General features: G+C 41.0%; 1 protein-coding gene across 1 annotated transcript in view; it reads right to left on the bottom strand.

Annotated features, from left to right (window-relative positions):
* Positions 1-25039, bottom strand: part of LOC124788521 — a 130006-nt gene extending 104967 nt beyond the window's left edge. Inside the window, exons 1-3 of the mRNA XM_047255791.1 lie at positions 24728-25039; positions 24353-24448; positions 13485-14189 (exon numbers count right to left, since the gene is read on the bottom strand). Of these exons, the coding sequence (XP_047111747.1) occupies positions 13485-14189; positions 24353-24448; positions 24728-24945 (1019 nt within the window). The 5' untranslated portion in view covers positions 24946-25039. The remainder of the gene's footprint in view (positions 1-13484; positions 14190-24352; positions 24449-24727) is intronic.
* Positions 25040-25046: the final 7 nt, after the last annotated feature.

Below are 25046 nucleotides of genomic sequence, written 5' to 3'. Positions count from 1 at the left end.
GAGCCGCCGTTTCTGATGTTCATTCAGTTCCGGTGTCATTGTGTACTCAGTGATTGCACCTGAAGATGGGAGCCATATGGATCACCGAAACTATCGTGTAGTGAAGACAATTATATCCGACAGCATACCCGTGAAGAGCATAAACATGTAAGACGCTGGGAAAATCTACGGAATCACAACAGGTGCCCAGAGGTTGCCTGCTAGAGACTGTTTCACCTCAACAGCCATTCACCTCATTAGCATGCAGCACACCTTGAGGCTGATGGTTTTTTTATGGAGGTCTGTGCCTTCCTCGTACTCCTGAGCATTGAGAAATGTCAAAACAACATTTGCTGAAATTAAAAACAAGGGTAGCGACATAAAGAGTGCAATGTGAATACCACTGTTAAATACAGAGGAGAGATTGGATAGGTGGAAAGAATATACAGAAGACCTTTGTGAGGAGGAGGAATTGTCTGACTGAGTGATAGAGGAAGAAATTAGATTCGATAAAGAAGACATAAAAGATCCACTATTAGACACAGAGTTTAACAGTGCTCTGTAATACCTGATATTAAATAAAGTTGAAGGATTAGATAACATTTTGTTGGAATTTCTAAAATCATTGGTGGAACTGACTACCAAACAACTCTTCAAGCTGGTGTATAGGATCAGTGAGATAGGTGACATACCATCAGACTTTCAGAAAAATATCATCCACTCAATTCCAAAGCTAGATACAGCAGATAAGCGAGAACCATCCCACAATCAGCTCAGCAGCTCATGCATCCAATGTGCTGACAAGAATATTACACAGACGAATGGAAAAGCACACTGAGGAACTGTTAGGTGATCACTATGACTTTAGAAAAGGTAAAGGAACCAGAGAGACAGGCCTTATGTTGTATTTGATAATGGAAGCAAGACCTGCAAAAAGTGTTTCACAAAGTAAAATGGTGCAAGATGTTTGAAATTCTGCGAAAAGTTGGAATAAGCTACAGGGAAATACAAGTAATATACAACATGTACAAAAACCAAGAGGAAACAACAAGACTGAAAGACAAAGAATGAAATACTCGGACTAAAAAGGGGGTAAGACAGGGATGCAGTCTTTTGATCCTGCTGTTCACGCTATACACTGAAGAAGCTATCACAAAAAAATAAAAAATAAAAAAGATTCAAGTGTGGTATTAAAATACATGGTGAAAGGATATCAATGATAAGATCTGCTGATGACACTATCCTTAGTGAAGGCGAAGAAGAATTAAAGGATCTTTTGAATGGTTGGTTGGTTTAATGATTAAAGGGACCAAACTATGATATCAGTCCCTCCTACTTGAAACAGGCAAGTCAATGAAACCACTCACAAAGAAAGGGGCTTGTGCGCGAAACCTAATGAAAGAAAACCCTAAGCTCTACCAAAGGTCAACAATGCCTAGAAAAAGGAACAAGGAAGGGGAAAGGGGGTGAAAGGATCGAAGGCAGTTGAAATGCTCTTTCCAGTGAGCAGACACAGGCCACCAAAGGCAGAAAGAGCAATGCTGAGACATGTCCCCACCACTTACCAGAGACACCCCACCCAACAACACAAAGACAAGACCAGCACCACGAGAAGGGGGAAGACGAGCGAAAGGGTGGGTAGGGCAAAGGCTAAGGTGGACCATCAAGCCCAATTGCCTGTTTGGGGCAAAGGAGGCAACAGGGTGTCCTGCAAGCCCACGATGTACCAACAAGGCTGAGGCACTCTCCCTTAGAGGGAGAGAGTGGTAAAAACCCCCACTTTCGAATAAATCGTAAAACCAGTCAGCCGCTGAGGCATCGTCCGCTAACACTGGGAGTAGTGAGTACGGCAGACAGAGTCTGCCACATAGTTCGGGACAGTCGAGCAAACAGTGGACCATTGTCAAAGAGGCACCACAATTAGTCAGGCAGATCCTCATGACAGAGGAGGTGACCGTGAGTCAGACAAGTGTCAGCCAGCGAAGGACAATTGAGTCCTTGCAAGAGGCACCCATGGAGGACCTTCACAAATTTGTGGTCTCCTTTATCACATGTAGTTTGTTTGGCAAAGTCAAGAGTATGACATTTCACATTCCAAATCCTTAGATCTTAACAGCACAAGAATGATCAAAGGTCCAATTCCAGAATACCAGTGTCAAGAGGTGGCCTGTCGGTAGCCAATTTGGCTGGTCTGTCAACGAGTTCATTCCCCAGGATCCCAACATGACCAGGGTTCCAGACAAATATCACTGTGTGTCCACATTGTAAGTCGGCAAAAACGAAGGCTGGTGAAGGTAACACTGGTCAAGAGCTTCCAAACTGCTCAAAGAGTTGCTACAGATAAGAAAGGACTCCCCAGTGCAGGAACTGATGTGCTCAAGATCATGTGGTGTCTACGACCTCAACAGTGAAATCACTGCAGCCATCCGGCGAGAAGTGGGGCTCATTACATCCTGCGTGAACATAAATTAAATCAGCGAAACTTGCAACCATCAAGCCATCAGTATAAACTACTACTGACCACCAAAACATGCTGAGAATTGATAAGAATTGGCAATAGAGGACCTCGGATTGATCCAACGGACAGTCTTCCGTTGGGGAGAACTTGAGGAAGAAGAAATCACTGAAGCAGATGCTGAAAGGGTGGTGTCCACCAAACTCCATAAGGACTGAACAATGCCATCATGTGGTGGGAGCAATTGGAATGGCAGCCATGGAAAAGGCATCCCAGACCAGATTAGTAAAGGGTCACCTGGTAGGGATACAGGTCAGTTATGCTGAAGAAAAGATAAGATGACTGGAGAATGATCACTACTGCACAAATCATTGTGTACTCCCCATTTAACAGTGGGGAGGAATTCAGGGCTACGGATGGAAAGATCAATGGCTGAGAAAATGCTGTATGCCAGGCTAAAATGTGTGGGGACTCCACTGTTGAAGAGGCAGAGATCAAGCCCTGCCAACAAGTCTTCAACAATACTGTCCCAGTCAGTGATCACAGTGCCACCCCACAGAGGGTTACGGGCATTAAAATCCCAAGGAGAAGGAAGGGAGCTACTAAAGGAGCGCAACAAAAGCAGTAAGTGTAGGAGGCTGGATCCGAATGGGCACTACTTTTTAGCACAGTATGTGGAGGAACCCAGGAACTAACAATGTCTGGGGACCAATGTACAGACACCACCAGAGGCTCACAAAGGGCCAACCTGGTTCCGGAATTAGGCTTGGAAACCATGAAGAGTTGGCAAATGAGTATCCAAAAAATGAGATTCCTGCAATATATAACATTCTACAGAGTAGAGAGAAAGAAAAGACTGCAATACCAGAAGGCGACAATAGTAACCATTACATTTCCATTGGGGGATAGTGGCACAAGGGTCCAGTTGGACGTTGAACCAGCCAGGATCTATCATTGTGTCGAGGCAGTGTCTGTCACTTGTAAGGATGGAGTGACATCCATGAATCAAAGCTCAAACCTAATTCAGATGGAGGGGGTGATACCCACTGGAATGTTGGGGTTGGGGGGGGGGGGGGCTCATCCCGTGACTTATGCATCTCCTCCTGCTCCCGAGGGCAAGAGGAGGTGTGGACGGGAAGACAGCAAAACACAGCAGTATCAGGATCTGAAAGAGAAGAGCAGCCTTGAGGCCCACAGAGCAGGGTCCCACATCTGACTTGAGGTAACAGGCTTCTTGTCCCGGAGACACTGGTGAAAGGGATTCCTAGTTGGACCCCCATCCCAGCGGGGGCCAGATAAGAGGGTTTGTTCTCTGACTGAGGAGAAGGAGAAGGAAAAGTTCTGTGAGAGGAGGAACAGGAACTGACAAAGAGGAGGAAAGGTAAAGGGGATGGGAGAGAGGTAAAGAAGATGGAGGAGGAGGAAAGAATGTAACACAAGCAAAAGTAGATGTCAAGGATACCAGGTGGAGACGGTAAAATTTCTGTTGTGTCTCAGAGAGGCACAGATGGTCGAGAGTTTTGAATTCCACAATCTTCCATTCCTTTTTACAGATCGGAGAATCCAGCAAGCAAGGAGAATGTGGGCAGCAATAGTTTAATACACTATGGCAATGTGATTCAAGGACTCCCCACATGGAGAGGGTGACCATAGCTGGCACAAATAGGACTCACCTCACATCATGAAGACGTGACGAAAATGGAGACAATGGAAACAGTGCACGGGAGGTGGAATATAGGGCTTATGTCACAATGGTAAACCTTAACTTTGTATTTTTCCAGAAGGATATCCTCCCCTCAAAATCCAGGATGAAAACATTGATATCAATGCGAGAGTCCTTAGGAACTCTCTTGGGCCCACTGGGCAAGAGAAAGCTGCACTGTTCCAGATTAGTCCAGAGTTCCTTGTCAGATTGAAGGAGGAGGTCCCTGCACAAAATAATGCCCTGGGTCATATTTAAGGACTGATGAGGGGTAATGCTCCCTGGGATGTTTCCTAAGTGCTCAAACGCACAAAGGAAAGCCAACTGACTTGCCCTAGATGTTTTAATCAATAAGGAACCAGACCTCATCTTACTAAGTGAATCATCTTCAATACATTTGACAAAACAGAGTGGTTTGCTAGCAATGGAAGTCTCTCAGTCCATCCTGGAACAAACACAGTAATGGGGAAAGAGTTTCGCTTACGCCAGCAAGCCTGGTCCTCCTCCCAGGAGGTGGCCAGGGAGGGTATGGCCGAGGAAGCAAAATTAGGAACAGAGAAAGAACCTTTCCTGCCTGAAAACAACACAGCCGCAGAAGAGTGGCAAGAAGTATGCTGCTTAGCAAGCTTCGTGTGCCAAAACTCCCATCACAGGCTCATCCTCTGGGCACCACCCAGCCAGGAAAAGGGCTGCCTAGCACAGCAGTCATTGCCAGGAGTTCAGATGCCCCAAAAAGGCGAGCAACCACTCCTAGACATACACAAGGCAGTGACAGCTCAGGTGCCACAAGTGTAATCTCTGCTTGTCATGGGCTCAGCCAGATGGATGCATAACAGCCCATGACATGGACTGTCTACACATACTGGTGTCCTGGGGGAGCGGCAACAGCGGGTAAGGAAGGTACGCAGAGGAATCCACGTCAGAGATGCTAGGGAGGGAGTTCTTTCCCAAATGGCTCATGCTATGGAAAGAGAATTTAGAAAAGGGGGGGGGGGGGGGGAGGTCAACCCCAAGGGGTACCTTGGGGGAGGGGGGTGGAGTGGAAATACAAGATACAAAATGGAAATGGAATAGCGGAACCAAGGAAATAGTTGGGTTGTCACAATGAGAAACACCGACAGTGAAAAGGGGGGGGGAGGGGGGAGAGGCAGGTGCTAGGATGACAAGGAGTGAATATGGAGAAGGAAATGCATCCTGAGAGAGAAGAAATGGCTTGCGGCCCCATGCGCTCCACACATGAACCCAAAAAAATTGTGAGCCTCTTGGGGGATCTGTTGAATGGAATGAATAGTCTAATGAGTAGTGAAAAAATGAAGAAAGGAACATATGAAAAACATTTGCAAGGAAAAGTGACAGGTTGAAAGGACATTATTAATACACCAGGGAATAACTTTCATGCTACTAGAATGAGATTTAGTGTTGGGTGTTGGTGATTTTTTTTTTGGGGGGGGGGGCGGGGGGAGGGGAGATTTAGTTTCATATGAGTGATAAGAAATTGAAACACTGGTAACTGACATGTTTAATTGGGGCCTCCTTCAATTAATTTTGTGGTTGAAAATCCTCATATTCTGTAATGGACATTGCCACCAAAACAGGCACCAGACAACACTGCATTGTTTCCATCATAACGCAGTGTTGCCTGTCTGCGTAGTCCCACGAACAAGAGACAGGACGAGCAGGCTCAGAATATATTTGAGTGCTTCCTACCACTGGCACTGTGACTCGTGCACCAATGACAGAGCGAAGATGGCACTCATACTTTGAAGCTAAAATAAGTTGCGCATAGATAAAGAGGAGAAAATTATCAGAAATTTACTTGTACTTACATGTAAGATGTAGGCATGCACTGTAAACATTTATTCTAACATATGATACAACACATTGGCACCTAACATACCAGAGTCAGATTTTGTCTTATTCACTCTCACACCAGCATCGGTATTCACTTCACTGATCTCACTCTCATCATTTTCCTCATTCTCTTCCCACAGTATGTCATTAATGCTGCCACTCAGGACATTTGATGTGCAGCATTTTTTGAACCCCTCGATTATAGACTTCGATGAAATAGAGGGCGATGAAGGAGGAGCCAACTCACACCGAAGGGTGACTGATGGCTCTCCATTTTACCAGACCCAGTAAGGGCATGGTCTTCTTCCATGAGCCAGTCCAGATACTTTTTTTGGAGACAGCCTTTGAACAGCTTGTTTATGACTATATTTAGAAACTGTAGTTCTGAAGTAATTCTTCCAGGTATTGCAACAAGATTTGCCTATTGTGCAGCGGGTTTATCTGTTACTTCAGCTATTAGACGTCCCTTAAAAGCATCAAAAAATAGCAAGGCTCCCTTTAGCAAGCAGTGCCCCAATCTGTGAACCCAAACAGTAGACAGCCAGGCACAATCAGTTACATTGTCGTCTAGCCCTTTTCTTGGCAGCGAATCACTAAGCCCATAGGAAAATTTGCTTCTTCAGAATGGGGTAAGAGGTTCTTTTCCCCCATTGATTGTAAAAGCTAAGTGATAGTTATCCTATACTTTAAGTCCCAGTTCTTCTTAATGGAATTCTTTGCCCCTTTCATGCCTACTGTCTTATTGCTTGGCATATCAAAAAAATTCTGGCATTTTGTCAACATGCTAAACAGATGAATAGGGTATGAGCAAGACATTCACAACTGGATGATGTACCACACTGGAAGTTATCCAGTTTCTCCTCAAAATCTACTGGCATTCTCTGTACTAGTGAATTGCTTCATAGGAGAGAGAGGCCATTTTTCCACATAAACCAATAAAACCAACCAATATGTGCACTGAATTCTCCTTGTGGCTTATTTAATATTCTTGTGATTTCCAAGGCTTTCAGTTTGATTATTTCTCGTGAGATAGGCATACCATCTATACTCTTATCCTGCACATAGGCAAGAACCTTAGCTTCACATTATTTTGCTGTATTTCAGTCCCCTGAATGATTTTCTCATTGAAACTGCCGTCTTCCATTTTTCTTCTGAAGAAACCCAACATCACACATTAAATTCATCCAATCTGTACTTTTTTCTGGCCCCTCTATTGGTTGCAGTTTTGGCATAGTGCTCAACTGCCAAGCTTGCATTGTAACTGCACCCACTTCCCTGGCTTGATGATGCTTTATGCCCTAAATGGTCATTAATGTCAGCTTAAATCACACTTTCTTACCACTATACAACTGAAACTGAATTACAAGCTAACAAAATAATACAGGTAGATATACACAATGTTAAAGTCAATAAAATATCGGAAAAAGTTTGCACTGTTGTATAATAAAATGTATTTCTGTCAGTTTCAATTACAGATGCTAGTTGTATTGTTGCAAATGAGTTTTTTTTTTTAAAAAAAAAAAAAAAAAAGCAAAGATGTCTTTATAGAAAAGGGGGTGGACATAAGCACATGCTAAGTTTTAGAAGATGAAATCTGGATAAAAAGTGTAGATTATTTTTGGGCCAATATGGTATTGCAGTACTGTGTGGTAAGTTCCGTAACTTGTTAACTATTTTTATCGCAAATTGTGCAAAATGACACAGTTTAGTATTTGTTGTCCTGTTCATGAATTTGGTTGCTATTTCAACTAACGCCATTACTAGGTCCAAGAGTTGTGGGCACAAATTGAAGCCACAAATTGAATTAAACGACTTACCATGCGACGATACTAAACTATCAGTTTAATAAGTCACAGCTGCAAAATACTAACGTGAATTCTTTACAGACGAATGGAAAAACTGGTAGAAGCCGACCTCAGCGAAGATCAGTTTGGATTCCGCAGAAATGTTGGAACACGTGAGGCAATACTGACCCCACGACTTATCTTAGAAAATAGATTAAGGAAAGGCAAACCTACGTTTCTAGCATTTGTAGACTTAGAGAAAGCTTTTGACAATGTTGACTGGAATACTCTCTTTCAAATTCTAAAGGTGGCAGGGGTAAAATAAAGGGAACGAAAGGCTATTTACAATTTGTACAGAAACCAGATGGCAGTTATAAGAGTGGAGGGGCATGAAAGGGAAGCAGCGGTTGGGAAGGGAGTGAGACAGGGTTGTAGCCTGTCCCCGATGTTATTCAATCTGTATATTGAGCAAGCAATAAAGAAAACAAAAGAAAAATTCGGAGTAGGTATTAAAATTCATGGAGAAGAAGTAAAAACTTTGAGGTTCGCCGATGACATTGTAATTCTGTAAGAGACAGCAAAGGACTTGGAAGAGCAGTTGAACGGAATGGACGGTATCTTGAAAGGAGGAGATAAGATGAACATCAACAAAAGCAAAGCGAGGATAATGGAATGTAGTCAAATTAAGTCAGGTGATGCTGAGGGAATTAGATTAGGAAATGAGACACTTAAAGAAGTAAAGGAGTTTTGCTATTTGGGGAGCAAAATAACTGATGATGGTTGAAGTAGAGAGGATATAAAATGTAGACTGGCAATGGCAAGGAAAGCCTTTCTGAAGAATAGAAAGATCGAGTATAGATTTAAGTGTCAGAATGTCGTTTCTGAAAGTATTTGTATGGAGTGTAGCCATGTATGGAAGTGAAATATGGACGATAAATAGTTTGGACAAGAAGAGAATAGAAGCTTTCGAAATGTGGTGATACAGAAGAATGCTGAAGATTAGATGGGTAGATCACATAACTAATGAGGAGGTATTGAATAGAATTGGGGAGAAGAGGAGTTTGTGGCACAACTTGACTAGAAGAAGGGACCGGTTGGTAGGACATGTTCTGAGGCATCAAGGGATCACAAATTTAGCATTGGAGGGCAGCGTGGAGCAAAAAAATCGTAGAGGGAGACCAAGAGATGAATACACTAAGCAGATTCAGAAGGATGTAGGTTGCAGTAAGTACTGGGAGATGAAGAAGCTTGCACAGGATAGAGGAGCATGGAGAGCTGCATGAAACCAGTCTCAGGACTGAAGACAACAACAACAACAACAACCATGCAACAAACAGCAAATCAATAACATCAAACGACACCGCAATAACATAAACCCAACGGAAACTTAATTCTTAACTCACTGAAACTAATTCCGTTCTTCTATAACAGTCAAGACCGATAAATACACACTTCAAGTACCGACACCGAAATGAACCCAATACACCACCAGAGGACACCACCAACCGCAACAAGAAGACACCTACGAACACAACACTCTCATAAACTAAATGCCCTTATGTCATGGGTCAAAGCCGACGGGTGGGATCGGACGCCTCTGTTGACCTTTAAATGTGTTATTCAGTGCCTCCTGTGTATGGCAAGTAGCAGTGTATCCTATTTCATTTTCGCTAATACAGTCTACTGCCAAATAAAGAGACAATGCTGTCTCATCCCATAGCATTTAGAGAATGATTTAGAACTTTGTCCTAAATTGTGTCAATCAAGATTCCATTGACTGAGGGATCAGTAGGGCCAGCAGTACTGATCAAAGAAGTCCTCACTATGTCCCCCAGTATTGTAAACTGCTTAAATACTTCACCAGGCAATGTTGTGATTATTTGTGTGGTGTCATTGGAAGTGTGATTCCACCCGTCTGCTTTGATTTGTAATGTAATGGTCGTGTTGTGTGTGACATCACTGTGGCACAGTGTTTCTGCGATGCTTCATATTTGTAGTCATTGTGTTGTGGTATTTGGTGGCGCACTCGTGTGGTGGATGTTGAGATTTGGAGTTTATGTTATACCTGGTATTCGGTAATTTGATTGTGAGTAATCATTGTGTGAACTTGTTCTCAGAAGAATGTGCTTTGTTGCTAGTGAGTTATTTTGATTTAATGGCTCCACGGTTTATGCATTTGGGCTTTTCTATTAAGTGTGTTTGTGGCGTGTGTGTTCCATGGAACAAAATGTAATAACTTGGTGGTGGTAGTGGTGTTTTACATGTATGTCACATTTGTGGTGAAAGGATGAAGTTTACCACATTCCTGCCCTGTAGTATCAGGGACTTACACATAGGGACATGTCACCATGATAATATTTTGGAGAGAGATTTGGCGTGGAACCTGGTTCAAGAGCTCTAGGTGGGCCGTGAGGGAAATTTGGCACTACAGAAGCGGCTGAATCCACCCGTCTGCTTTGAGTCATGACGTCATCAATATGGCGGAAACAGCTACTTCCAGCGTATACAAAATGACAACAATAACATCACTACATATACACTCCAATAAACGCAAACAAAAATTAAATTGACACAATAACATCTCACTCCAAAAATAAAATGAAACTAATGGAGCAACCACGGAAAATTGTGGGTTTAAGGCTGAATGTACAACAATAAAAGAACACCGCACAATCCCAAAATAAATAAATAAATAAATTTATAGCATTCCGCTACACCAACAAAACCATATAAATTGGACACTTCTCTTGACCTATATAGATCAATCGCCCCTACCAATACCAAAAATCAACACGTACAACCCCAAAAAGTGGTATTTGAGATTTCCCTAGCCCTATATAGTTCAACCGCAGCTATCGATACCAAAAAACCAACACCTACAACTCCGAAAAGTGGAACTGAAATCCCAACAACTCAAAAACCCAAATACCCCATATTCACTATACCAATTAAAACACAACCGACCAACTATAAATATACAACACACAAAATATCACAATTACTATAAAATAAAACCAAAACAAAAATTACTTACCTACAAAAGCCTCTGGCAATACCACCTTGGCTGGCCACCACATGCCCCCCCCCCCTGCCCCTCCCTTCCCCCCCACACACACGTACACTCGCACTGACAATGCCACATACACGTATCCTGGGCCTGAGCTGCCGGAGCTCTTGCCAACCTCATGTTGTTGCCACAACCGTGACAGCTAACACATTCAGCAATAAGACTTAATATCTGCAGAAATTGTTTGACAGACATCATACCATCATCATGTGTTTATTATCATCCATCTCATGAACTGCACTGTCATACCCATATCTAACAAAAAAATTAGATTTCTTTCCGCACAGCAAACACCAGACTAACCAGACCTAACAAATATGCCAAACACCTAAACAAAAAAATCCTTACTAACTCATTGGAAGCACTTCCATAACCTACGTTACCACATCAACTACCTAAACTCAAAACCATGTTAGCATGATGACAATCTAAACTCAAATGAACCCAATACCACATGGTAAACTCAGCACGTCTACATCCACCACCAGAGGGCACCATCAAATACAACAACACGAGATCTACAAACCCACCCAACTCAAAAACTCTGCACCTTAGTGATGTCACACACCTCAACACTCTTACGTCACGGGTCAAAGGAGACAGATGAAATTGGACGTTTTTTGTTATCAGTCCTCTTGAATCTTTTATGCACATGAGACTGATGCGACTGGAGTGAATGCAAGAAGTGTGTTTGGTTGATATTGTTTTTGTAGGGAGGTGGCTAAGCTAGGTTTACTTGTTGGTGGCTTTGATTGCTAAATAATTTTCTTTTTGTTTTGATGTTAGTGCAGTTTTTTATATTTTGTTTGTTATGCATTTATAGTTTATGTTTGTATATTCATTGGTCTAGTGAAACTGTGGGTTTTGGATTTTTGATTTGTGTCAGAGGTCTCGGTATCACTGATTGTGTTTGAGCTACATAGGTTATGTGAAAATTGTGGTACTGGGGTTTTTGACATGTTTGGGTTCTAAGTGTTGAGGGCTTCATTTTAACTTTATAGGTCTACTGAAGTTAGCAATACCATGTTTTGGAGCAGCTTGTGTTGGTTTTTTTGGCACTGAGGGCTTCTTTTCAGCTATATAGGACGAGTGAAATTTGCAAAACATCATTTTCTAGTTTTTTTGTTTTGTTTTTGGTTTTTAGGGCTTCCTTTGAGCAAACCATGAAGTGAAATCTGCAACTGCTGTGGTTTATTGTGTTTGTGATGTTATGTCATATTTTGAGAATTTTTCATGTTTGATTCTGTGGATAATGTGTAGTTTTGGGTGTTATTGTTTTTCATATTGTTGTAGGCTATATTAAGATTGGCCCCACCATAAACCCCCTACTCCCCTTGTTGTTTTTATATATGGTCATGTGTATATATAGTGATGTTAAGGTTGAGGATGTCCACCATGTTGAAGATGTCATGGGTTAAAGCAGATGGGTGGAATCTGACTTTTCCATAATGACTTCTGTGTGTTGTAAGGAGTGTTGACATTGGTTTTGTTGCCTCTTTTGTGTGTGTGTGTGTGTGTGTGTGGTGTGTGTGTGTGTGTGTGTGTGTGTGTGTGTGTGTGTCATAAATCCACCAGAAATTTGGCAACTTCAATGTGAATAACATGCTTAGAATATAAAAAGATGTTGAAATGTAACAGTCTTCAAGCCATCTACTGCACTCCATTTGTATTATGTTAACCCAAACATGCAAAGGTCTCCGTCAGTGTATCAATGATTTATTTACTTTTTTAAATTATGTCCCAAAGAAATATCTTCTGCCAGTTCCAAGAATATAAGTAACAGTGCTACAAATTTTTCAGGTCAAGGGAAGTGTCCGATTCCAATTTTTGTTGTTTTAGGTGTTGGTTTTGTGGTATCGATAGTTGTGGTGTGATTATAATTTTTGGAGTAGTTAGTTTTTATTTTGTGGTATCGACAATTGCAGTTGAGCCATGTAGGTGAAGGGAAGTGACCGATTCCTGTTGATACTATAAGTTTAGTGGAACTTGGGAATTTTGTGGTGTTCTTATGTCATCGTTTTGTGTGGTTTGGGATCGTGGTGTGTCTCTTTATGTGTTTATATTTAGTTTGTCCCCACCTAAAAAAAAATCCAAATTTCCCACACTGGTCACGTTAGTTTGATTATATTTTTGGAGAGAGATGTGTGTGTTGGTTTTATATGTATTTTCGTGTTTGTTGTCGCTTATGTAATGACGTCATAGGTGCCATATTGGAAATGTTAAAAATGGTCATTTCCGCCATATTGGTGACGTCTTGGGTCAAAGCAGAGAAGTGGAATCGGATGCTTCTGTAGACTAAGTTATTAAACAAAGCTTAGTCTACTTTTAAATATGCCTGTCTGCTGAACAGTGCCTCCTCTGTGTGCTGAGTAGCATTCTATCCTATTCCATTTTTGTTATCCATCCTGGATTTTCCACCGATTAGGCCACACCATTTGTTGCTTCACAACATAGAACCAGCAATGTAGGTGCAGTTATACATTTCAGACCCTATGGCAAATTAATCCTAGCAACAAAATGAATTTTACTTCCTCTATTCCTAGTATAAACTGCTCCTATCATGTATTTCGCCAACAATCTAAAGAATGTCAAATCTGTATGCTGTAGTTGTATACTATATTATTACTTTGAAAACATGATACATACTTTTTTGTACTGTGCTCTCCATGTTTATGTTTCCTCTTCCTGTGCTTGCTGGTATGTATATGCTCATTTTTTCCATTCTGCAATTCATCTGTTTCTCCTGCTTCATCTATAATGTGATTGCGTCTCTTCTTCCTCCTTTTCAGTTTAACGCGTTCTCCAACTTCAATCAAAACACTGTTAGATTCACTATCACCGGCATCCAGAGGCTGCATTACATTTTCCAAAACGACTAATGGCGAAAGTGCTACGGTGGAAGACTTATTTTTTTCAATTCCTAATTGAACATCACAAAAACTTTCATTAAACCACACTTTAGAATTATTTCTACTTGATTCCACAGGTAGATCTTCAGCAGAAGTTCCTGAACTGTGAACACTTTTTCCTTCTGGCTCTACATTTTCTGTGACCACATGAATATTGTCTGAAGTACTTGCTTTAACTTCATCACTTACTGAAACACTTGAACCTTCAAAGTCTGAGGCAGATTTATCAAAACTTTCATCTATGCTATCACTTTTGTCTTTCTTATATTTTCTATCTGAAGGAACCTTTTGTCCACTATCAACATTTTCAAGGTTATTCCTTGCACTTCTGCGTACATGCAATTTGATTGGAGCATTCTGGGTTCGAGGGCTTCTGCGTAGTGCTCCTGAGCTAGTAGGTTGCCATTCTCCATCACTGATGTCTTGTGTAACAGAGCTGGTGCTGAAATATAAAAAGAAACCATGTGTGTGTAACATGTTTCACATGCAAGGATTCATAAGAAAATTAATTTCAATAAGAACTAATGAATGTGAATAGTCACAAAATGTACAACACAGATAAAAAAAACTGCATCCCATAAAATGGTTTCCTCCCACACAGCAGCATTTGAAGTTTTGTTTTCAGTCACATTTTGTCTCTTCTGATATAATCTCTCAAGTTAGTAAAACTGCACATACATCTCAACTTTCAAAAAAAAAAAAAAAAAGGTTCAAATGGCTCTGAGCGCTATGGGACTTAACATCTGAGGTCATCAGTCCCCTAGAACTTAGAAATACTTAAACCTAACTAACCTAAGGATATCACACACATCCATGCCCGAAGCAGGATTCGAACCTGCGACCGTAGCAGTCGCGTGGTTCCAGACTGTAGCGCCTAGAACTGCTCGGCCACCCTGGCCGGCATCATCTCAACTTTATTTTTTTTTTTCTTTGCTTGAGCTGAATCTCACATTATAAGCATGCTCTGACATTTACTTATTTGTGTCTCAAACCATATTGCAAACTAAAAAGCAAACACCATTTCCATTATTAACAGCTGTTATACAAAGAGCAATATTCTTAGCAATGTCAAGGATGTGACTAAATGTGACCAGTTGCTAGTCAAATTCTCAGACAACACTGACAAAGTATTCTACAAATTACTATCAAACTTATATTAAAATAAAGAAAAAAAATCCTTAACTGCAAAATCTATTTCCACAGATAACTAAAATCAGTTCTTGTAAAGGCATTTGTATTGAGATTTGTTAATCATTATCAAATTACTGCAACAATTAGAGAAAGTTTTCTTACTAGTGAATTAATGTCTGCAACTAGTGGTCTATTAGTTAGTGTCACTGCCTCTAGGCCACTGTGTCCTGGGTTCAATTCCTGGCCAAATCAGAAATTTTCTTCATTTGGGGACTGGATGTCTGTGTTGTCCTAAACATTTCATACCACCACCACCACCACCACCACCACCACCAGCGCCGCCACCACCACCACAAAACATGCAAGTCACCGAATTGGGATGAAATAGAAAGACTTGTACCAGGCAGCCAAACAACTCCAGATGGTGTCTCCCAGTTAATAATGCCATATGATCGTGTCAATGTTCAAGGGTATTCTATATTCAAGTGACCAACACATACACTATACAGTGTGCTATGTTACTAAAATAGCTGCAATGAATTTTTGAAATTATTCATTATAACTGTTTTACCCCAAATTGTTTAGTCAAGCAAGGGCACTGACAATGATGCAAAGCAAAATTCCAACTGTTCACTTCTTTTCCACCATAAGCTACTCAAATATGTTTTATTCCATGTAATAGTATGTGCCTACAAACCAGCGTATTTCACAGTACTGTTCATAAGTCTTGAAACATTTCTTAAACTACAGAACTTGCAACCAGATGTGATGATGTACTGCTCAAGTAGCCTATGATAAATAGCTGTTTGGTGGTGGTGGTGGTGGTGGTGGTGGTGGTGGTGGCGACGAAGTTTGCTTCATGGTACCCAATGACATAGTTATCAGGACACTTGCAGAATGTGAAGTAAATGCTTAGTGACACAGTATTTCCTCATAAACAATCTTCTAGGAACAATAGCCCATGGGCACATGTTGTTGTTCTCTTCAGTCCGAAGACTGACTTGATGCAGCTCTCTGCGCTGATTTATCCTGAGCAAGTCTTTTCAACACCTAATAACTACTGCACTTACAACCATTTGACCTTCAGGTGTATCTGCCATCAACTACTTCTTTTAACCAAGTATTGCCATGAATTTCACTTTTCCTCAATTTGATTCAGTATCACCTCATAAGTTCCTCAAACTACCCATCTAATCTTCAGCATTCTTCTATGGCACCTAATTTCAAATGTTTCTACCCTCTTCTGGTCTGAACTGTTTATTGTCTAAGTCTCACTTCTGTACAAGACTGTGCTCCAAACAAATACCTTTGCAAATGACTCACCAACACTTAAATTTATATTAGATGCTTACAAATTCCTCTTTTTACTGAAACGGTTTTCTTGCTATAGCTCCACTGCAGTTTACATCCTCTGTACTTCAGCCACTATCAGTTATTTTTCTGCTCAAACAGCACAACTCAGCTACTTACATAGTGGTTACATATTAAGAACTTTAAAGACTCTCTGACAATAAAACACAAACAGTGGTTGGTTATGAATATATTAAAATGGATAGTAGAAATCATATGTGGGAGTGTGCAATTTTTCTCCGTACATGTCCATGCCTTTTCCTCACAGTTGAAACTATAAGGAGCAAATGAAAATGAGACAGATGGAAAAATGAACTAAACTTAAATTACTTCAAAAGTAATCACCCTAACTGTAAATACATTTATCTCATTGTGTGACAAGACAGTGCCTTCAGGGAAAAATGTTAGTGGCTGTCTATGGAACCATGACTGTATACAGGTGTGCACCTCTTCATCCAAAGCAAACTGATAACCAATAATATCTGTTTTCAGGGCTCTAAAAGTATGGAAATCACACAAATACAGGTCAGGACCGTATGGAGGATGTGTAAGGGCTTCCCAGTGAAACTTCTGCAGCATACAAAGTCTCTTAGAAACGTATCTTACCTTTGGCCACAAAAAAAACCCTGGCTTACCTGGAATGTCTGAAGCCTAATCAACCTCAAAGCAGTTGTTCCCTTGGGATTCCACTGACTCCACACACTTCTCCCAGAGGTGTCACATTGTTGGAAGCATGCCAAAAAAGCCTCTTTCAGAATGGAGTTTAGATCGGCTGTCGTTGCAGCCATAATGTCCTCCTTTGTCTGAAATTGCATTCCTTTCAATGGCCTCCTGAGTTTTAGGAACAGGCAGATGTTGCTGGGGGCCATATCGCAAGAGTCAGGAGCCTGCTGAAGCACAGGACTCTAGTTTTCTTTTGCCAAAAAAGTCTTAATCATGTGTAAGGAATATGCTGGAGCATTGTTGTGATGGAGGCACCAATTTCCTGTTGACCGAAAGTCCAGTCTCTTGCGCCCCACAGCATCACATAGGCAATGGAGGACATCCGTGCAGCACTCTCTGGTGAATGACCCTGTGGTGCAAACTCATGCTGTACCATACCATGGGAGTCAAAGAAAGAAGTCATCATCACTTTGACGTTGCTGCACACTTGGCGGGCCTTCTTTGGTCTTGGTGACGAGTAAGGTTTCCACTGTGACAACTGGCATTTGGTTTTGAGGCTGTACCTGTACACCCACGACTCATCACAGGGTGTTCATCAAGTCGGGGTTACTGTTTGTTGAGTCCAGCATGTCCTGTGAGACTTCACCACCAAGTAACTTTTGCTCTGTCATTGACAGCTTAGGCACGAGTTCACCAACACTCTCTTCATGGCCAAATCTTCAGTCACAATGGAAGTGCATGAAAGTTCGACAGCTCAAACAAGCAGGCTAGATTCAAATCGATCAGGTGTTTTAAAAAAAAGGCAGGAAGGAGGGGGGGGAGTGTTGGGTACTTTCCTAACAGACCTCTTAGTCTAAACATGTGGACCTGCCAACATGTTGTCACGGTCGTTTCAAGTATGCTGCATAGACATTTAACTGACAGAGTCTAGCTTCAGTTGCCAGAGACTGGTTGGCCGAAAGCCCACTTTCTGACAGTCTTTTTGTTGTGCCCATCTGCGACTCGGCACCTCCGCTATATGGTGAGTAGCAACTATCCTTTTAATAATATTGAAACATGACACTGCACTATACACGCATCCATTACAATCACCTACACTCTACAAATACACATATGACATTACACATATCAGCAAGGAAAGGGGACAATGTGGACAGAGCAAGGACACCCTTCCTGACAGGTGGATGAACCCTCCCTGAAGGATATCAAAGTCAACAGTGACACAGGACATTTACACTTTTTAACTATGATGATCATTTTTAATGGGATTAAAGACTATTAGAAAATTGTGGTTGCAATTGCCCAGTTTTCACGCCTTCATTATTAAGTAGATTTTAGCTATGCTTATCTGTGAGGACAATTTTGGAAAATACGGAAGCGTCCGATCCCGCCCGTCTGCTTTGACCATAAATCACGATTCCAATATGGCGCATATAAAGTCGGTATATACACATAATGAGGACGAAAATACATCGAAAAACAAACACACACACTTTCCACAAAAAGCCTTATGACACTAACGGGACAAGCGCGGGAAGTGGGGTGTTTTTGGGTGGGGGCAAACTAAATATAAACAAATTTAGACACCCACCCCCATACAAAACCACACAAAATGACGAAAAAGCTGACATCACAAAACTCCCCAAATACCACTAAGCCATGATATCATCTGGAATCGGACACTTCCCTTGACCTATGTAGCTCAACAGCAGCTCCCGATCCCATAAATTATGATCAAACACTTCCCTTGGCCTATATAGCACAAAAACATCTTCCGATACCAATATCAACATACACAGCCACACAATGGGATCGAACACTTCCCTTGACTTGCTCACTGTTAATTTTATCCGTCATATCCATTCTTGAACAAAAACAACAACCAATTAATTTTACTAAAATTACCACACGATCTACAGTGAACAACACTAAATTAACCTTCACACAAAATCGTTAACTCAATGAAACGAATTCCACTACAAACTCAGCCGACACTAACAATTCTGGATAATGAGCAAAAGCTAACTGAGCCCATTACACCACACAAATGAAAACCCTGAACATACCACCAGAGAGCACAACAAACCACCAAACCACAACACGACGACATCTACAAACAAGCCACACTCACAAGCCAAACTCCGCGCCGTCATGACATCATCACACACGACAACACCCGTACGTCACAGGTCAAAGCCGACACGTGGGATCGGACGCTTCTGTTGACCCCAATTTTGATAAAGACACTACGCTAAGCTGAACCTGATTCAAGTGGGTCTGCACCAGGTAGTTGCAATTAAACTGATAATGTTCCAAGTGCTGCAATGCAGGCTGTATACATCATAAAGATGCTGAAAAACTGTAGATACAATTGCCGCATTCATGGACTGTGATGGAAAAAAAAGTAAAATAAATGGGTCGACAGAAGCGTCCGATCCCATGCATCGGCTTTGACCCGTGACGTAAGGGTGTTGTCGTGTGTGACGTCATGACGGTACGGAGTTTGGTTTGTGAGTGTGGCGTGTTTGTAGATGTCGTCGTGTTGTGGTTTGTTGTGCTCTCTGGTGGTATGTTCAGGGTTTTTGTTTGTGTGGTGTAATGGGCTCAGTTTGCTTTTGCTCGTTATCCAGAATTGTTCGAGTGTCGGGTCTGTTTTGTAGTGGAATTCGTTTCAGTGTGTTAACGATTTTGTGTGAAGGTTAATTTAGTGTTGTTCGTTGCACATCGTGTGGTAATTTTAGTAAAATTAATCGGTGGTTGTTTTTGTTCAGGAATGGATATGACAGATAAAATTAACAGTGCGCAGGTCAAGGGAAGTGTTCGATCCCAATGTGTGGCTGTGTATGTTGATATTTGTATCGGGAGATGTTTTTGAGCTATACAGGCCAAGGGAAGTGTTTGACCCTAATTTATGGGATCGGGAGCTTCTGTTGAGCTATATAGGTCAAGGGAAGTGTCCGATTCCAGATGATATTGTGTTCAGCGGTATTTGGGGAATTTTGTGATGTCGGTTTTTTTCGTCATTTTGTATGGGGGTTGGTGTCTAAATTTGTTTATATTTAGTTTGCCCACACTGAAAAACACCCCATTTCCCGCGCTTGTCCCGTTAGTGTCATTAGACTTTTTGTGGAATGTGTGTGTGTTTGCTTCTCGATGTATTTTCGTCCTCATAATGCAGAATCATGGTTTATGGTCATTTCAGCCAAATTTGTGACGTCATGGGTCAAAGCAGATGGGCTGGATCGGACGCTTCTGTATTTCATGGACTGTGATGGAAAAAAAAGTTAAATAAATCAGTGTCATGTGTTGTACACTATCCTTCAGATCAGGAAGCGTCCAGATACATCCATGATAGACACAGTCTTTCAGTCATTCTCAAACCAAAAGTCACGTGAATTCAAGTCGAGGGATCTGGGGGGACCGCACAATCTTGATGCAGACATTACCGACAATTCCTTAAAGCACATTTTTCATCTGGCAAGTAACAGATGGCATCACACCATTTTGCATGAAAATAGTGGTGTGGATACATTGTGTTTTTGAAAAGCTGGAATCACATGTTGCACAAGGAGGTGCTTCTAACATGCAGATGTCACTGTACATCTGAAACTGCACCACACAGTCACCTAAGCTGAGAACAGTGTATGTTCCTGCACAACATGTGGCAGAGTAGAACCCTATATGTGGCAGTTTTGTGCATTATGTCAAAACAGAAAACATTTCACATTCTGATTTTCACTTTATAGCAGAAAGTGAAAATGCTCCACTTGCACATCAATTAATAAACAAACATACCTATAATGTTTCAGTGTACTGCAATGTATACAGCCTGCACTACAGCACTCTGAACACTGTTAGTTTAATTATAAACATTTGCTATAAGACATATGAATCGTGTAGGGGTGCTGGTTGGCTGTGGATTGAGGACCAAACAGTGAGGTCATCAGTCAAGAGAGTGTTCATCTGGAGTTACTGGCATCCATGAGAAATTTGAACCTATGAGAGTAAATAGGACTTGTAAAAACTGAAACACTGAAGACAAGATCCATGCCACAACTGAGAAATAATCCACATAAGTAAAAGTTTGTGGGTCAGGCCAGTATGTAGGACAGAGCAGATGAGAGACTGAATTTATCCCTCGTCAACTTTGTCAAAGGTGAAGACAGATGCAGAGTAAAAACTTTCTTCTAGCCAATAATAAAAGCAAGAAGGCTAAAAATGTAATGGGCATCAGTTACTACAACATTAATAAAAATAACGTAACAAATCAGATCAGTAGGTGGTGGGACCAGGCAAGTGTCCCACAGGTTTCTGCATTCAACAGGATAAGTCCCACTGCTGATGAGTTGTAGACAAAGCTTTGAAGACTGGAAATGCACCCACTAATCATCAGAGTCATATCTTTAAAATGGAAAATTAGGTGCAACATAAAAAGGCCTAACCTCAACTAAAAGGAATTAAAACAGAGTAAAAGAGGGATGACTGAGGCAGCTGGCAAAGTGGTAGGGTTGATAGCCTCTTATACACAGCATGCAGTGGGAGTTGCCCTACCCAATCTGCTCCCATAACAAAAGTAGTTTAAAGCATTGTACCTGGGAACAAAAACACTTTCATGGGAATATGAAGAACAAGTTAAATTGTCCACGAGTTGCTTGCCATTACTACACAGTGTGCCATACTCGTGATTCACAGAGAAATCACATTAGCAGAGATAGTTTCAGATCCACTATACAACTGGAGAATTTACCTGACACTGAACAACAAGACACTTGACCACAATCAACTATTATTTGGAGTGCAATTACCACACAAGGATCTAACTGATGTTTAAGAAGGGAATGGTAGGCTCCAGCCAACTATCAGAGCAGGTAGGGGAGCTTCTTGTCAACAAACCTGCCATGCATTTTTTAGGGTAAGAAAAGAAACAAAAATATGAGTAGTATCACAGAGCAGTGCAGTAAGTGTTACTGAGGGGGTATATTAGAAGAAGAAACATTCAACAATGGAAAATCTAGGATGGGATAATAAGACTTAGGACCTGCACAGAGATGAATGAAGTTCGTCCATCTTCTGTTTAATGCCTCCTCTATGTGGTGAGTAGCATTTTGTCCTAATTCATGATGGAACAGGAAATATGAAGTATTCTTGGCTTTGTTAAGGTGGCACCATGGGTTCCCATACAAGGAAAGAGTGACTTAACAGAAGAGGAACACTGATAGGAGAAAATTTTTCTTCAATCACAAGAACAGAAAGAGTTATCAGTTCAGATGGAACTTTTATGAGAAGGAATTGCAAAGCCAACAGGGATCCACGAGCCCAATAACAAGTCAATTAGCCAATGATATCAGGATGATCATGACAGATTAGTTTAATTCTACAAATTATCACTTTACCATAATTAAAAATAGAATTAGTGCCTGAAACAAAATATTTGGTTGGAGCTAAGAGCCTTCTTGAAATGCAAAGGGTGTGAGTTGGTTATAAGGCAAATCTTCAAAAGGAATACATCTGGAAGTTAAGGATTCTAAAGACAGACAAAGTCAAAGTTGTGTGGTATTGCAAATGAACTTGGAATTGGCGTGAGGGCATTTTGAACAAATATGGGAAATAATGAAAGTACCAGAAAAAGAAGTCTGGAGACTTGCAACTGACTGTGTCATGCTAAGGACAAAGAAGTCTGACAGACTGAAAATGTCAATACTGTAGAACTTCCTCAACGCAGGAATATGTATTTTTTTTTTTTAAATACTACTATCTAAACAGTGGATCAACAGGTGGATAATCAAGTGCAATATGAATAAATTTTGAAGGATATTATTTGACAAGGGCTATGAGAGCTGGTGTCACACTTGCATGTTAAATTTATGAAAAATTTGTCAGAATGTTCCCAAATAAGTAACTGTTGAACAATGCAAAAAATACAGTGCATAGGGAAAGCAAATTTAGGAAAAGTAATTTTCTGCAAAAAATAGTCATCTATTATTTTTTCAGTATTAATGTTAAATTTATTTCTGGACAAAACACTTATGGAGAAGGGTTTGGTCCTTATTATTCTATCATAGCTCCAAGTTAGATAATAGAAAAACAACTTGTTAGTGAACCATGGACCTTGCCGAGGTGGGGTGACTTGTGCTCCTTGTCAACACAGATAGTGAGACCATAGGTGCAACCACAACTGAGGAGTATATGTGGAGAGGCCAGACTAACCCATGGTTCCCGAAGAGGGGCAGTAACCTTTTCAGTAGTTGCAGAGGCAACAACAGTCTGGTTTATTAACTGGTCTGGCCTTGTGACATTAATCAACATGGCCTAGTCATGATAGTAATGCAGATGCATGAGAGTAAGGGGAAATTACAGCCTTCTTTCAATGAGAGCATGCAGTTCTACTGTAAGGCTTAACAATGATAGCATCCCCTTGGGTAAAATATTCCAGAAGTATAATAATCCCCCATCCGGGTCTCCAGGCAGAGACCACTCACAAGGATGTGCATTCTGGCATTCTGTGGGTCACAATGTAGAATGTTAGATCCGTTAATCAGGTAGGTGGATTACATAATTTGAGAAGGGAAATTGATAAGGTGAAATTATTAGATATAGTGGGAATAAATGAAGTGTATTGGCTGGAAGAACAGTCCTTTTGGCCAGATCAGTAACGGGTTATCAATACAAAAATCAGGTAGGAATAAGAAAACAGCCCTAATAATGAATGAGAAAATAGAACTGTGGTAGGCCTAAGATACTATGAAACAAAGCTACTACGAAAAACATAATGAACGCACTATCACAGCCAAGTCAGATATGAAGCCAACGCCAGCCACAGTTATCTAAGTTTACATGCCAAGTAATTCTGTAGAGGATGAAGAGACTGAAAAAATGTATTATCAGAGAAAATACATTATTAAGATAGTTATGGGAGATAGATATGATCGTAGCTGCAAAAATAAATAAATAAATAAAAATAAAAAAATAAAAAAATGGGACCCATTACATAGATCATAATTACACGAGTTCTTGATCTTTCTGTTCCTGCAGCTTTTTTTTTTAAATGTGCATCTGAAGATGAAAAGCGACCGACTACTCAGATTAAACACAGACCTTACAAATACGAGCTCATAAGCGGTTTTATTCTGTTCCCCCTCTTCATTGTCAAATTGTTGCAAGTGATTTTATTTTTGTTCGTCAAGCTGCGAAAAGCACATTTACGAGAGTGCGGTACAGGACAAAAGAAGAGGATTTTCATTATCAAGACGCGTTTTTCTCGTTAGTTCGGACGGAAGATACTCGCCGATGACTAAACAGGCGTCAACTCTAAACTGTGGACATAAAGCGCAAGCCCATTGGTCTCTCTGCGAAGATATAATGTTGTAAATACGACCGAGTAAGCATGAGTAATCTTACAATATGTAAACATGCTCTTAATACATCGCTGAAACGTTATCGTATATCTGTTCCTCAATTTACCTGTCATCCGTATCTTCTTGTACATCACAGGCTGCCAACGAATCGCTGTCCTCTTTTTTATCTTGATCGTTCTCTGTGGGGTGTGTATTTTCTCCCCTGCAAGTAATCAGCAATTACGATGTCATGTAATTTCTTTGCAGTACGAGGATCAAACTGAGTATTCACTGACGCATGTCATCATCGAACAAAACTATAAATCGGTCATTTGTAACATGGCGGGAAAGCGATAGATGAAAAGTTTTATGCAGTATCCAGCCTCTAGCTCGTAACCACACCCCCAAATCATCATTACTATGACAGGAGATACGTCGCTACAGCAATTTATCCGAGATGCATGCAGAAGATTCGCGCTGCAGGATACTGAATATACCTTACCCAGAAAGAGGTTCGGCGAGATCTAGTAAATAGGCGACAAAGTCAACATCACTCTGGTAGTCTAATTTCTTCTTCAAAATAATCCATCTCCGAGCATTACCCGCACCAATGTATATGTTACTCACAATTTTCTTTTCATCCGAGGTAGGTTGGAGTAATTTCGTCCTCCAAGAGCTTTTACGTATAATTTTACTGTTTCTAGAACTTTTTTTGGGCATCACAACATCCTAATGCCTCCAAATTATCACAAAAACTTTTGATTCTCTTGGTCGTAATATACTATCCTCTTTATGCCCAGCCCTCTGCCCATATCGACCCC

Source organism: Schistocerca piceifrons, chromosome 3 (assembly GCF_021461385.2).
Source record: "Schistocerca piceifrons isolate TAMUIC-IGC-003096 chromosome 3, iqSchPice1.1, whole genome shotgun sequence".
Classification (NCBI taxonomy): Eukaryota; Metazoa; Arthropoda; class Insecta; order Orthoptera; family Acrididae; genus Schistocerca; species Schistocerca piceifrons.
The sequence above is the reverse complement of the archived record's forward strand: the minus strand, read 5'-3'. Positions and strand labels throughout refer to the sequence as shown.